At 39.1% G+C, this 15,271-nt stretch overlaps 1 protein-coding gene across 1 annotated transcript in view; it reads right to left on the reverse strand.

Moving 5' to 3' along the window:
• Nucleotides 1–15,271, reverse strand: part of RNF13 (ring finger protein 13) — a 39,626-nt gene that overhangs the window by 16,503 nt on the left and 7,852 nt on the right. Inside the window, exons 3-6 of the mRNA XM_010294110.1 lie at nt 12,448–12,573; nt 6,448–6,535; nt 5,197–5,287; nt 3,787–3,892 (exon numbers count right to left, since the gene is read on the reverse strand). Coding sequence (XP_010292412.1) covers nt 3,787–3,892; nt 5,197–5,287; nt 6,448–6,535; nt 12,448–12,573 — 411 coding nt within the window. The remainder of the gene's footprint in view (nt 1–3,786; nt 3,893–5,196; nt 5,288–6,447; nt 6,536–12,447; nt 12,574–15,271) is intronic.

Here is a 15,271-nt window from a genome sequence, read left to right on the forward strand (position 1 = left end):
CCCCATTTACTACAACTCTATGAGCCTAAGCCTTCAGCCAATTGTTCACCCACTGTATATGTGTCTAGCTTTATGGTCAACATTTTGTCCAGAAGGATACCGTAAAAGACAGTATCAAAAGCTTTGCTAAAAAAGCCCCGACAAAAATAAACAAACACAAAAAACCACAACCCCACATATCCACTGCCTTCTCCTTGTCCACTAGGTGGGTAACATTGTTATAAAAGGAAATTAAGTTAGTAAGGACTGACGTTCCCTTCATGAACAGTTAGCTTTGACCGATGACCACATTATCTTTTAAATGTTTTTCAGTAACTTCCAGAATAATTTTTTCCACAATTTTACTAGGCAATGAAGTGAGACTGAGAGGCCTATAATTACCAGGGTCTTCCTTTTTCATCTTCTTGAAAACAGGGCAAATAACATTTGCTAGGTTTGAGTCAGCTGGGACCTCTCCAAATTCCCAAGAATGTTGACAAATAACTGAGAGGTCTCACAATAACATCGGCAAACTCTTTCAGTACCCTGGGATGAACCCCATCTGGCCCCATAGCCTTCTGTGCATTCAATTGGAGCAGCAAATCCCATACAAGTTCAACTGGGAGCTTATCACCCAGTCGTGGTCCTCCAACCCCGGGCTCTGGTGGTCCCAGAGCCCATCACTAGTGTTAAAAAAAAAAAAAAAAGACATGATCATCCACTTTATTAGATTTTCCTCTAATCCTTACCCAGAGGCTCTCAGCCATTTCATCCCCAACTGCAAGTGCTGTACAGTCCAACCCCTCCTGTACACCAAGTGCTGCCCCTCCGCCTGTCCTGCCTGTCTCTCCCGAAGAGTCTGTAACTGTCCATCACAGCACTCCAGTCACAGGACTCTTCCCACTACACCTCACTTATGCCAATGGTGTAGTAGCTCTGGGAGCGAGCCAAACCTTCTAGCTCCTCTACTTTATTCCTTATACTGTGTGCATTAGTGTACACACATTTCAGATATGCCCCTGTGTACTCAGTACGTTGTGGAGCAGAGCGAAAGCCCTCACCAGCACACCGTCCCTCAGACATTGTCATGCTATTTCCTCATGTCATTATCACTAGTGAGCCTGATTTTATTCTGTCTCCCCTTTGAACCTGTATGATGCTCTGGAAAATGCTTTCACCTATCTCTCCTTTTTGCCCCTCACAGTTGAGCATGAGCTGTGTAGACGGATTTTGGCATTTCCAACGTTACATAACCTCATTTCAAAAACCTCCAAACATCTGTCCCAAATACATAGTATAGGTAACCCTGATTTGCAGACATACAATATAACTTTCTCCTGCTTCCTGTCTGGTTTTCCTCATGATTCTAAGACATGGGAAGAACCATTCATTTTAGCAGATTACCTATTGACACTAACAGAAGAGAAACTCAGGTCTCTCAAAGGCTTTGCTTTTATAACTGGGACATATTTGGAAAAATACATGCTTAATCATAGTTTACAGACATGCCCTTTTTACATTTCCTCAGAGCGAATAAGCAAGGAAATTGGAGACGAGTTTTTAAATGCCTGAAATTTTCCACACCAAATGTTTATTTCCCCTTCTCATAGCTAATCCTACCTAGCATCTGTTTATTCCTTTTGGATTGTACAGATAGTTCTTCCCTATATATTTTATTTGGAATCTGGAACTCTCAAATTCACACACAAAGTAAAAAATTGTTTTAATTCAGAGTATCAGTATGCTGATACAAAAAGATCCAGCTCTTAAAAGGCAAATTTAAAAGAATCAGTATCTATGAAAGACAGTATATACAGATTGGATATAGCAAAGAAAGTTTTTATGATGCAGGTGGTGAGACAGTGGAACAGGTTGCCCACAGAAGTTATGGATGCCTCATCATCGGAAGTCTTCAAGGTCAGATTGGACAGGGCTTTCAGTAACCTCATCTAGTGGAAGATGTCCCTGCTGACAGAGGAGTGGACAAGATGGTTTTTAAAGCTCCCTTTTGACCCAAACCATTCTGTGATACTACGGCTTCTGCTAAGAGAACTCACTTACACCCTGAAGACAAACACTATAAATTTCTTTAGCTCGCTCCTGTAGTATTTGTAATGCCACATTCAATGCAGAAAACTGCTGTTTTCATAGTGAGGGAAACATCTGCAATTCTAAGGAGAGGTAGCCTTTCAGTGGGATTAGCCTTGTGTTTCTTATAACACTCTAGTTCCTTGCTAAAGTTGCACAAAAATCAGTCTGTAATTTAGCTCATTTCTTGACCTGAAGATGACAGCACTGAAGTCCATAAGGAATTTTTGCAACTAACTTAACATCATCTAAAAATAAAAGCAGCTGAACTGTTGAAAAAGCTTTGAAGCAAAATATAAAAAAATATTCTGAGAGCAAAAACCATCTCTTCCATTTCTGAATTTTCACAGTGGTGGTCATGATAAAAGTCAAGTTCATGCTCCTCATTACACTTTTCATATGTCCCTCCCTCCTTCATTAGTCTTCTCTTCAATGGTAACCTTCTAAATTGCTCTTTTAAATAAGGAATCCCCTAACTATCCTTATTGCCTTTCTCTTCATTCCCTAATTAGTATCTTTCTGAAAAACGATGGATCGGTGCTTCACACCATATTTTGACAGGGTGCAAAGCCAGTACTGATGATTTGCAAAATGATACTACAGTCTCTTTCATAGCCTTCTTCATTCCATTTCTTAAGAAACAAATATTTTGTTTGAATTTACAACTTAGGTGCACTATAAGCAGATTATTAGTGAAGCTCAAGTTGGAATACTCGTTCTGTGAACACCTGTTGTTCTGAAGCCATATTGTCCCTGATGACCGTTCTCCTTTAGAAATACCCTCCCTCCTTACCTGAAACTGCTGACCTTCAGGATACAATAAGGCTATATGTTCACCTAATTAACTGAGACAAAGTCCTCTATGATCAAGGTTATCACCAGAAGGTCAGACAAAGCATTGGTGAATTTTACATCATCTCTAGTTGATCATTTCTGCTTTGTTTTTAGAGAGCTGCTGCAATTTTGACTGTGCCAGGTGTGCCCAGGATTGGCAATGAAATATGTAACTTGCAGTGCAAAAACCATTAACACAGAAAGAAGTATTTTAAGAAAACATTGTGACACAGTTGATGCATTACTTGACTTTTACCAAAAGGTAAAATAATAAATTGGTCAGAGACCAGCAGAGATTCCAAGAAGTGGGATACTAAATATTCTGAAATAATATATAGCCATGCTATTTTACATTTTATAGGAGACACGTGCCCAACTGAGAACCTATATAGGTAATGTATATGCTGCAAGATATATGCTATATGCTCTTAACAGGTTCTGAGCTTGCTGACTGATTACTATACCTGCAGTAAAAAACAGTGAGACCTGCACCGTGGAACAATGGGACTAGCATTTACTAAGCACTACAAGTTTTGTAAGGTGGGACATACTCTCGGTGTACGAGAGCACAAGGACAGGTCATTATTTATGGGGCGAAAAAGAAAGCGCTTGTGCAGCCAAAGGGTAGCAGTGAGGACAATTCTTTGTAATTAATTCTATGCCAGGTAGAACATCCTAAGAGCTCCTGATATCCCTCTGCCAAAATTCTGCACCTGTTTATTGTACTGAGAAAATAAAGGATTACAGGTAAGCATGGTACAGGTACGTACAGTACACAAAGCTTTTGGTGTTCCTTTATTGTATCCCTTCATTTAACTTGAGTAAGTGACAGCTGTATGATGATTTGTTTGAAAGAAAAAAATGTTGTTAAAAGAAGGAACTTACCATAAATATGACGATGAGAATAAGACAGATCCCTACTATTATTAGGAAAGGGATTAAGTAGTACTCCAAAGGAAGACTGAACTCTGGGATTAACACCACATGGCCACTGTGGGAAGAAAAAGGTAACACTGTCTAAATAGGTTAGAATTTAATGCACAATGAATTAAAGAATAAATACAATGGAAAAAAACCATTAAAATAAAACATTATCACGAGACACATGAAAGGAATACCTACCTGTGCACAACAAAATAGAAAATTCAGCCAATCTCCACATAATCTAAAGCCAATTAAGTAAAAGGATAAAATAATGTTTCTTAAAACGTTTTTGGAGTTAAAACTACTTACTGACTTCAATCATTAATAAATCTAAAGCAACCAGGAAAACAACCTCATAGCTGCTTTGATAGCAGCATGAGAAAAATGTAATATGACTATCAAAAGACACTGTGAAATCACTCTTTTTTACTAAAGCACTTTGGGTTACACAGGAGCTTTAGTTTCAAATCATGAAGCATAGTAAAGTGCACCCTTTGTCCCCTGGAGAGTCAATAAATTACAATACAGTAACCAAAAATCTCCCTAGAGAACCTGATACAGATACTGGCGACAGGATATCTGAATACTAGTATTTATTGGTACTTAAGGAAGTAAGATCCCATTATTATTCTGTTGGCACAAGTAGTCAGAAACACCTGAGAAGGTACAATGTATAAAAGTTTTAGTAGTTCTATAACCACTACTCATGTGGAGCCACACTTTACTTATCAAGTAGTTTCACCAGCAACGTGTCTACTTAAGAATCACACAATCTAGAAGCAAGATCATTAGACTAATAATAAAAAACCACACTTCTTCCATCCTGTTTAAGGTATATATTTTAACCATTGTTCTCACAATGCTTTTCTTTTTAAACTTAAAAGCAAAACCAAAGCAGAGCAAACTTAATCATGCATCCTGTTAGAATCATCTTAAATGCATCCTGCAGATTCATCTAGTATAGGATGTTATCTCTTTACTTGTTCTAGAACTATTAATAAAGGAAGATTTTAATTTTTTTTAAAGACCACCCTCTGACTTCAATGGGAACTGACATATATTGTAAAAAGAACACTCCCTTAGATCTGAAATATGCATACTCACAAATATTTCCGTGATTCCTAGATCATTAGCTAAAATCATATGTTTACTGCTACATGAAAATAAAAGGAGTAACATTTGATAAATATATGGTAACTCTCTCGCAGGAAATTTTTAAAAAGCTTTCTGCCCATTGCTCTCAGGCACAAGGTTGCACCTGGAATACCTATAGCCTCTGTCATCACAACATCCTATTTTAAATCCATAAATATTAAAAAGAGGCAATCACTTAATGCAAGGAATAACACAGCTGCATGTGAGGTAACTCACCCCTTTTCGTAAGTAAATTCTTCTTTAAGAGAATTAGCTGACGTCTCGCCAATAAAGACAGAAGGAATGTCAATCTTCTTTAAAACCTCAACTGTATAAAAAAAGTAGTAAAATAAAACTTATTACATGGACACTCTGTGGACGCTCAAGACATAAGACTTGAACATTATGAGACTATCACAACATGAAGACTATTTTAACATAATGACATACAGACTGATGCACATGCATGCTACATCTTTATGTCATGTAAGAAGAGGTATTACTTTTCCTGTCAAATATCTAGGGACTTTATTGCAGGTATAGAAATCAAAATTCTTAATGGAATATTTAAAGGGACCATAAAACCAAAATATTTTGACCCAAAAAAAGAGGCATCATCAGAGTAAGTTTAACTGGAACATCATTCTTACTCAGAGACTTGGTAAAGTCACACAGCTCCATTGATTTCCAGAATTTCTGGCAACTTATATGATATTTTGATCTTGTACTGTAAATTTTAATTAATCTTTCTTCTCTCCTTTTCACCCTAAACATAAATGAACACACTGGAAACAGCTGTGGCTAGAAAAGGTCAAGAAGAAGAAAGAGAATGAACAAATCCCACATCTTTATTTCAGTCTCAAGAAACTGGATGGAACTGTCTTCCCCTTCTCTACTTACTAGTGAAGACAACAAGAAGCTCAAAAGATGCAGCACAAATGAAAAAAATCCCATATTCTAGAAAACCTTCTCCTTGGCTTCCCTTTATATTGATTTGCACCTCTGACTTATGCTTCACATTTAAGGGTCAAAGTACCTTGAGTTTAGTCAGTTACCAAAGCATTCAGGTTCCCCAAGGCAAAAGCACACAGGGCTTAATGTCACCTCACACTACCCAAGTTTGCATTTATTGTGAACTTCTACATTTTGATTTCTCAGGGAAACCTGAAAATAAGATTCACACAGGTTGGGAATTTATTAAAACCACTTTCACATAGCTTTCTGGGCTACTGAGCTGCCATTTAGTTTCCTGAAAGTTCATTTCCTAGCTTACGCAATGGTGTTTCCACTTGGAAAGACTTTTTTGGGTTTTTTGGGTTTGGTTGGGGTTTGTTCTTGCTGGAGTTTTTTGATGGTGATGGGGTGGGGTTTTTATTGTTTTTTATTTTAAGTGACAGTTCATCATAATGCTTTGTACTGATTTTAATACTGCACACTCTAGCGGGTGAAATGATTTTCAAACAGGAGAGAAGTGATACCTGTACTTACTGTCGTTGGATCCCATGCTTATGAGGTCATCAGAATCAACATTGTGAACTATAGCTGCCTTGTATCCAGCTCTCTGTGCATTTAAAACCTGTAAGCAAAACAAAATACTTATTAAACTACTGCTTCAAAATACAGTAACCTGTCTGTCCTCCCTAAGACCAGGTACGCTTTCAGGAAGTTATAAATACTAGCACAACATAATTTTCACTTATTTTAGAAGCGTCACCTTTCAAAACAAAATAATATAATCATTCTTACACACATATAATTATGTTATTTTTCCAGAAAAATAATGTAATATTGTCTGCAGACAGACAGTTTTAACATATATTAAAAACAGAATAAAAAAAACTTTATATGGGTAGATAAAAATAATTTTTAATCATGACTGAAAATAGAGGCACTGACTGACTTTGGTAAACTAGAAATTACCACTTGATAGCTCATGAAGTAGTATCTTTTCTGTATCTTTAGAGATGTGAAAGTATCTTACCTGACAGCCCAGGTTATCAGAAGCTTTCTCACGGAAAGGTACAAAATTACGGATATGGATACAAAACTATAAATATATTGTGTACCAGTTACGCTTCTGATATGTACTGGCTTTTTTGTCAAACAAGCAAAGCCTAAGGTCCATGTAAATGGCATTTGCTGCAGTGAGTATCACTAATGTAGTGATACTCTTCTTCTTAGATATTGCTTCCAATGCATCTACACCAGTATGAAAACCCAATCACAAGATGCAAAAAGCGCTAGAGAACCTTGAGGAACATTTGGGTTTCATCCTGTATCCAACTCCTGTTTAAAACTACATCATAAGCTTGGCTATAGTTGGACAGACTTTCTCTGAATTGAGTTAGTATGGGACACAGTGACAGCTTTTATTTCCACTTAGTTGCATGTATTTAAGGAGACTGTAATGCAAATACGTATTTATGTACCAGGCAAACAACCAACAATTAAGTACAACTGAACAAAGATCACAGCTTTAAATACCTTTGAAACTGGAAAACAGCTGCAGCATTCGGATATTAAGGCATCACAACAGCTTGCTTAATCAGTCAACGAATACCAGCTACAGCACCACCCTTACAAAAATACATATCAACAAATCTTAGGGAACCCTGTCCTACACTAGCTCACCAAGAAATCACCACCATCTCTCTTTTACGGCAGACTATCTCATCACCAGATCTGAAAAACCCAGGGGAAAATTCTGGTGCTCTTTTTCAAGACATCTATCCTCAAAGTTAGGAGAGGGGGAAAATATATGTATTTATACACACATACATACACCCTCCCAATTTCTCTTGAGAAGAGACAAACAATAATAAGGAACATGAGTTGTAAAGCTGGAAAACTTCCACTGATTATTCTAAAAAAAGGTTCCCTAGGTCAAGCTTGAAATATAAAGCCTTCTTGCACGCTGCACAACAGTAAAAGTAAGAAAAAAATAAGAAAAAAAGCATGAGAATTTTAAACAAAACAGCCAAAAGTAAAACAAGAAAAGGATTAAAAGCACTGAATATCTACACATCTGAGCTTGTGACACAGAATGGCAGTAATGGAGATATCACAAATAACACAGATTACAGGTCACTAAGTATTGAAACTGAAGAAAGGAATACAAAAGGTAATTGAGTGATCCGAGCTTTCAAACTTCCTGTTTATCACAGGTCCTTAATCTTCACATCCAGATAAATGTGCTATGGCAATTAGTGACAGTTTCTATGCAGTATTAATTTTTTTTGTCTGCTTGTTTTACTTCTTTAACATCATGTCCCAAGTAGGTGTTTATTAACTGTCCATTATACACTGAAATGTGTCCTTCAGGACAGGTAGTAAATAATTTATATTACTTAAGGACATGTTTTAGTTCCCCACACACTTTCACCACTTACTTATAACATAGGCCTTTTGTTTAATTATTGGATTATAAAATGATGGTGTCTGTGTAAAACCACACATAAATATGCCTATAAGATACTCTGTTGACACGGGGTTACTTGAGTAAAGAGTGACATTAACACAATCACAGCCAAGCACCTTCTGCACAAGCTACCATGAATGAGCACAGGCTTAATGACACCATCTAGCTGCAAAAAGCAGTAGCAATTGCCTGTTCAATTATACCCTTGCTACCCAGGGCCCCAAAGACAAAAAAAACATCACCTGTGCACCAAAACTGAAGCATTAACCTGTTTTTAAGATATATCTAAGCAGGATGGTACAGCTTCAGGAAGTGATTTCTTATTGCATGGTAACTTTCCACGATAAGAAAATTACAATCAACGTTTTACTCAACAGTTACATGCCTCAGAGTGCCACCAATTCAGATTCTCTCCCCATATTCCTAACAGCTATATTCCAAACAGCAGAACAATGTTATTGGAAAATGTAGACACCTTAAGAAATCCCAATGTTTTTTTTTTAAAAAAAAAAAAGTTTTAAATGTAAATGTAGATGCATGGTTGGGAGTTTGGTCAACACTATATCACTACAGGAAATATCCATAGTGCATACATAAAGTGTTGTAATGTTTAATCATAGAATCATTAAGGTTGGAAAAGACTTCCAAGATCATCAAGTCCAACCATCAACACAACACCACCATGCGCGCTAAACCATGTCCTGAAGTGCCACGTCAACACGTTTTTGTTTTTAACACCTCCAGTGATGGTGACTCCACCACCTCCTTGGGCAGCCTGTTCCAGTGCTCGATCACTCTCTCAGTCAAGAAATTTTTCCTAGTATCTAATCTAAACCTCCCCTGGCACAACTTGAGGCCATTTCCTCTCGTCCTATTGCTGGTTACTTGGGAGAAGAGACCAACCCCCACCCCACCACAAGCCCCTTTCAGGTAGCTATAGAGAGCGATGAGGGCTCCCCTCAGCCTCCTCCTCTCCAGACTGAACACCCCCAGTTCCCTCAGCCGCTCCTCATCAGACTTGTGCTCCAGACACCTCCCCAGCTCCGTCGCCCTTCTCTGGACACGCTCCAGCACCTCAACATCCTTCTTGTAGTGAGGGGCCCAACACTGAACACAGAATTCAAGGTGCGGCCTCACCAGTGCCAAGTACAGGGGCATGATCCCTGCCCTGCTCCTGCTGGCCACACTAGTGCTGATACAGGCCAGGATGTTGTTGGCCTTCTTGGCCACCTGGGCACACTGCCAGCTCATGTTCATCTGGCTGTCAATCAGCACCCCCAAGTCCTTTTCCCCGGGCAGCTCTCCAGCTGCTCCTCCCCAAACCTGTAGCGTTACATGGGGTTGTTCTGACCCAAGTGCAGGAACCGGCACTTGGCCTTATTAAACCTCATACAAGTTGACCTCGGCCCATTGATCCAGCCTGTCCAGTTCCCTCTGCAGAGCCCTCCTACCCTCCAGCACATCAACACTCGCATCCAACTTGGCGTCATCTGCAAACTTACTGAGGGAGCACTCAATCCCCTCATCCAGATCATTGATAAAGATATACACAAGACCAGCCCCAAGACGGAGCCCTGCGGACCCATCACTTTTGACCAGCCACCAACTGGATTTAACTGTTCAGCACAACTCTCTGAGCTTGGCTGTCCAGCAGCCAGTTTTTTACCCAGTGAAGAGTATACCTGTCTAAGTCATGAGCCACTTTTTGTGCCTAAAGAGGCAGTTTTAATATAGCCAGGTATCATTTACTTAAATTACATATAATCCCAGACCATTATAATAAATTTTTCCACGTGTAGCACAATTTTACATAATGCTTATTTTGCCAAAGAAACATTTTATGCAGGCAGAAAATGTGATGCTTCCTGCATGGTGTCAACAACACATTCCAGAGTCACTGATAACCAGACCCTAAACACAGGCTAAAGAAAGAAGCTTTGTAATTATGCAGGAGTTGAAAGCACAGCACCACCTTCTCTTGACAAGCCCCTTCCCACACTGGTCACCAACACAAACAGCAGTAAAAATCAGTTATAGCAAGTGAGAAGACACATTCTAAAAGGCTCTTAACTACCTCCACTTGCTTCCAGCCTTTACCCTTCTCCTACTGTGACATGATTTTTCCCATAAGAAAGATTCCTGTAAGAAATCACTAGGTGCTAAGAGAAGAGATGGAAGGGAAGAGGAGACTGTTTCTGGCCTAGTAAAGATGCATACACAATAAAATGAAGAAATAGCTATGCACTTGTATTTCAAGTTTTCAATGTAAAACAGAAGGAGAGATGGGAGTTTCAAATAAACTGCATTTTTTGTTAAAATCTGCATCCAGTCAGTCAAGTAGCTGATGTGTAATATAACATCTGTAATATGTTTCCTGGCAGAAACTTCAGGGCAAAATGCTGTAGTATGTATGAAATTATGTAACACAATATTACAATAGTAATAACAACATCATACAAAAGTTAATTCACTGGCCAGTGAGTATACAGATACCCATGCCCGTCTTGGAATTTCTGATCCACTTGCTCTTTGTCTAATAAAGAGATATGTGAGAATCCACTTTGCCACGGATATTACATGAAATATGAAACATAACCAAAAAAGCTTACATACAGAGCTAGTGTTAATTAATCCTTAAAGAACTGACCATGGAAATCCCTCAACAGTAATGTACAAATCTTCCATTTTTTGCAAGGAACACTCATGGACAGTGTGGCAAATCAAGATGCGTAAAAGTAAAATACGGAAGTCCACATTTACTAAGTTGATAGCTATGTGGAAAAGCAATTCTACCTATCTTCCCCCTGCTTGACTCGCCTTTAGCTGAGCAGCTTTCCAAAGCTGCTCAGAATCCTGTGACCAGCAAGACAGATGTGATTTTTCTAGTTTAGCACCAGAGTAAAAAAGCTGAAGGCTCAGTCATAATTCCAACTTCTTCAACAAAACAAGTTGTTTTCAGCAAACAAGCATTTGCTGTATTTGCGATTTAAAACGTATTCCTCTAGAAAAATTCTGACCTGTTCCCTTAACAGTGCCTTCAGCAGTAATACTGTCCCATCAATTTGGGGGCAGCAATTAGACAGGCAAAGAGAACGTGAAAAAGACAGTCATTTGCCCTTCCTTTTCCCACTAAGCCATATGCACACACAATGACAGGATTCATGGTATAAAATATGTGACATTCCTGAGTTTGATGTGAAGGTAGATTACACGAGCAGTGAGGCTGCCTCTACAGCTGGAATCTATAGTCTGCGTAGAATTTACATGTTTCACAATACCACGTTAACTGAACATACCACATAACAGCAAATACAGCTGGATCTCCTTTTAGTTCATGAAAGTCAGTAACAAATTGAAAAGCCCTGTTTACCTTAAGACATCCTTTGTTGCCCCATACATCAGGGCTGTTTTCAAGAAAACCATATATTCTATCCAAATACAAATAATTACAATTTTCTATTTTTAAAGTAATACAGAGAATGCTACACTTCAGATGCAGGTCAAAAATTTTGTAATACAAATACTTCATAATATGACATCTAGCTGTTGTACCCATTTAAAAACATTCCCATCCTGCCACTTGTGCCTGTTTCTGTCTGCTCCTCTCCCCACCAACTGTAACAATACCATTGTTCATGGGGTCTCAGTGTGAGCCCCAAGAAAATGACTCAGCTACTTAAACCAAAAAGAAATCAGGAAAGTTGCTTGCAGATTTTGGGTGCTTTTAGGTTATCTCCGTTACCTTAATCTCCCCTGTGATCCCTGGCAGCAAACAGTCTAACTAGCAAGAAAAGCGGATAGTGCTACTGAATGCTTTCTATTATAAAACTGCAGCATTCGTCATCCTTATTTGCCATGTAAGTTGGCTCACAAACAGTTAATCTTAAACTAAATCATACTACAATCCTGCTTTATCTGCCTGTAGACAATAAAATTCTCCCTTCCCTTCACATCAGTATCTATCCTGCTGTTAGCTATAGGTATTTTTCTGAAGCACCAATAAATTCTTTAAGACCTTGAAATGGGGCGGGGGGGGACACACACAACACGACTGAATAAAAATATCTTACCTTGATATCAAAGTTGCACTCAAGCCTTCGAATTAACACAATAAAAGCACTGGACGAGTTGTCTTTCAGTGGAGGTGGGGCTATAGGCTCACATGCATTCTCTGGTTTTGAATTTATCAAGAATCCCTAGAAAATAGGAACAGAAACAGGACCTTCATTTCAAAATAACAAAAGGGTTGTCAGACAAGTATAAGGAAACTGTACATTTTCATACAACAGCTAAACAAATTCTTATTACCAACTCAGTCCTATATCATAGCAAGATTTCTGCTACATCCCTGACTATTTTTTGATTCATCAGAATCTTTACGTCTGTAAAGATTTAGAAAGTTAGAAAGAAAATAGTTTTTCCAATTACATCATCTGAAGCTCATAACTCAGACTTTGCAGTGTAATTTAGCATAAAGAGGACTGCATATACTACATTAATATTGTGGAACTATTATTCTAAGACATATGGAGACTAATCAAGAAAATTTACGTATAATAGCCTAAGAAGCAACAGAGCTCAAAGGGTTGTGGTCAGCGGCGCAGAGTCCAGTTGGAGGCCTGTAGCTAGTGGTGTTCCCCAGGGATCAGTACTGGATCTAGTTTTGTTTAATGTCTTCATCAATGACATAGATGAAGGGTTGGAATGTACCCTCAGCAAGTTTGCTGATGATACAAAACTGGGAGGAGTGGCTGATACACTAGGAGGCTGTGCTGCTGTTCAATGGGATCTGGACAGACCAGAGAGTTGGGCGGAGGGGAACCTCATGAAATTTAACAAGGACAAGTGCAGAGTTCTGCACCTGGGGAGGAACAACCCCATGCACCAGTACAGGTTCGGGGTTGACCTGCTAGAAACCAGCTCCATTGAGAAGGCCCTTGGCATCCTGGGTAGACAATAAGTTATCCAAGGGACAGCAATGTGTCCTGGTGGCCTAGAGGGCCAATGGTATCCTGGGGTGCATAAAGAAGAGTGTGACCAGCAGGTCAAGAGAGGTTATCCTCCTCACCTACTCTGTGCTGGTGAGGCCTCATCTGGAGTACTGCGTCCAGTTCTGGGCTCCCCAGTTCAAGAGAGACAGGGAACTTTTGGAGAGAGTCTAACAGAGGGCTGCGAGGATGATTAAAGAACTGGAACATCTCTCGTATGAGGAAAGGCTGAGAGATCTGGAGCTGTTTAGTCTGGAGAAGAGAAGACTGAGAGGGGACCTTATCAATGTCTATAAATATCTGAAGAGTGGCTGGCAGGAGGATGGAACCAGTCTCCTCTCAGTAGTGCCCAGTGATAGGACTAGGGGCAATGGGCATCAGTGGCAGCACAGGAAGTTCCACCTCAACATGAGAGAAAACTTCTTTACTGTGAGGGTGACGGAGCACTGGAACAGGCTGCCCAGAGAGGTTGTGGACTCTCCTCCTCTGGAGACCTTCAAAACCTGACTGGACGCGTTCCTGTGCAATCTGCCCTAGGTGATCCTGCCTTGGCAAGGGGTTGGACCAGATGATCTTCAGAGGTCCCTTCCAACCCCAACCATTCTGTGATTCTGTGAAGAAGCACTAACACAAACTAAGTACTTGGCAATTAAAGGGGAAACTGAAGAAAGTTAGGTGTGTGAAATCAATGCTGAACTAGCATATAAAATAGCTGGTTTACTACGGTAAGCAAAGATCATCAAATAGATCATCAAATCTGCTACGGCTGAAAGATTCACAGAAGTAGAAAATTCTATCAATCTTGAAGCAACCTTTGGATTGGTTTTAGGTGACTGACTTAGTACTCCACCACTGAAAATGTCTGGAGTAGAAACTCTCCTCATCTCATGCTTTAACATCTGCCAAAAAATTCTACAGCTTCTCTCAAGAGGAAACATGAGAATACTGAATGCACTGAAACTAGTTGCCCTCCACAAGGTTGTGACTTCAGGGTTGACTACTCCCTGAACTTTCTTTCCTACAACTGTAAGTGTTCTGTAAACACTGCTGACACAGAAATTTATGCAAGACAAATGCCAAAAGAATATCATCCGTACTGCACAATACTATTTGTTCTATCTCTAAAGAGAACAGACCTTCCCTTTTTCCTTTACTAGAATGTGTTTGCTTCCTCAGTCAAATCTCTAGATGACCTGAAGGTTCTTTATTAATTAGAGTAATATTAATTGGTTAGTTAATTAATAATTAGATTTATAGTAATTAGATTAGATTTATAGTAATTAGATAAACAGAAAAACCCAGACTGTACACGTAGAGGATGTTTTGTCTACCCTCCATTTGAAATACACCTCTTCAGAAAAATTATTCTAAGGTGTTTGTGCAATAAGGTCACAGTGCGATAGAGGTTTTTGGATGCTAATGCAATGAACTATCATTTGACACAAGTATATTCCTGCAAGATTCACACTTGTTTAAATCAGTTTTAAAGCTAGCGCAAATTAACATACAAATAAACAGCAGTGAACAGCCAGAAAATAAGAATATAAGTAACTTGTTTTATGCAAATAAAAATCATGAGAAGTTGCACTGCTGTGGGCTCAAGAAATTATTGCTACAGTTGTAGATAAATCCTTGAGAGCTTTAAACTCTGAGTTTTCACTGACAGTTTTAGATAGAGCGGTCATCCCCTGTGTAGAAATAATAATTGTCATATATGATTATATATAAATATTTATAGTTACATATATATATATTTGTATCAGAAATAGAGTGGCCAGCAGGAGCAGGGCAAGGATCATGCCCCTGTACTCAGTGTTGGTGAGGCCGCACCTTGAATCCTGTGTTCAGTGTTGGGCCCCTCACTACAAGAAGGATGTTGAGGTGCTGGAGCGTGTCCAGAGAAGGG

Source organism: Phaethon lepturus, unplaced genomic scaffold (assembly GCF_000687285.1).
Source record: "Phaethon lepturus isolate BGI_N335 unplaced genomic scaffold, ASM68728v1 scaffold28059, whole genome shotgun sequence".
Classification (NCBI taxonomy): Eukaryota; Metazoa; Chordata; class Aves; order Phaethontiformes; family Phaethontidae; genus Phaethon; species Phaethon lepturus.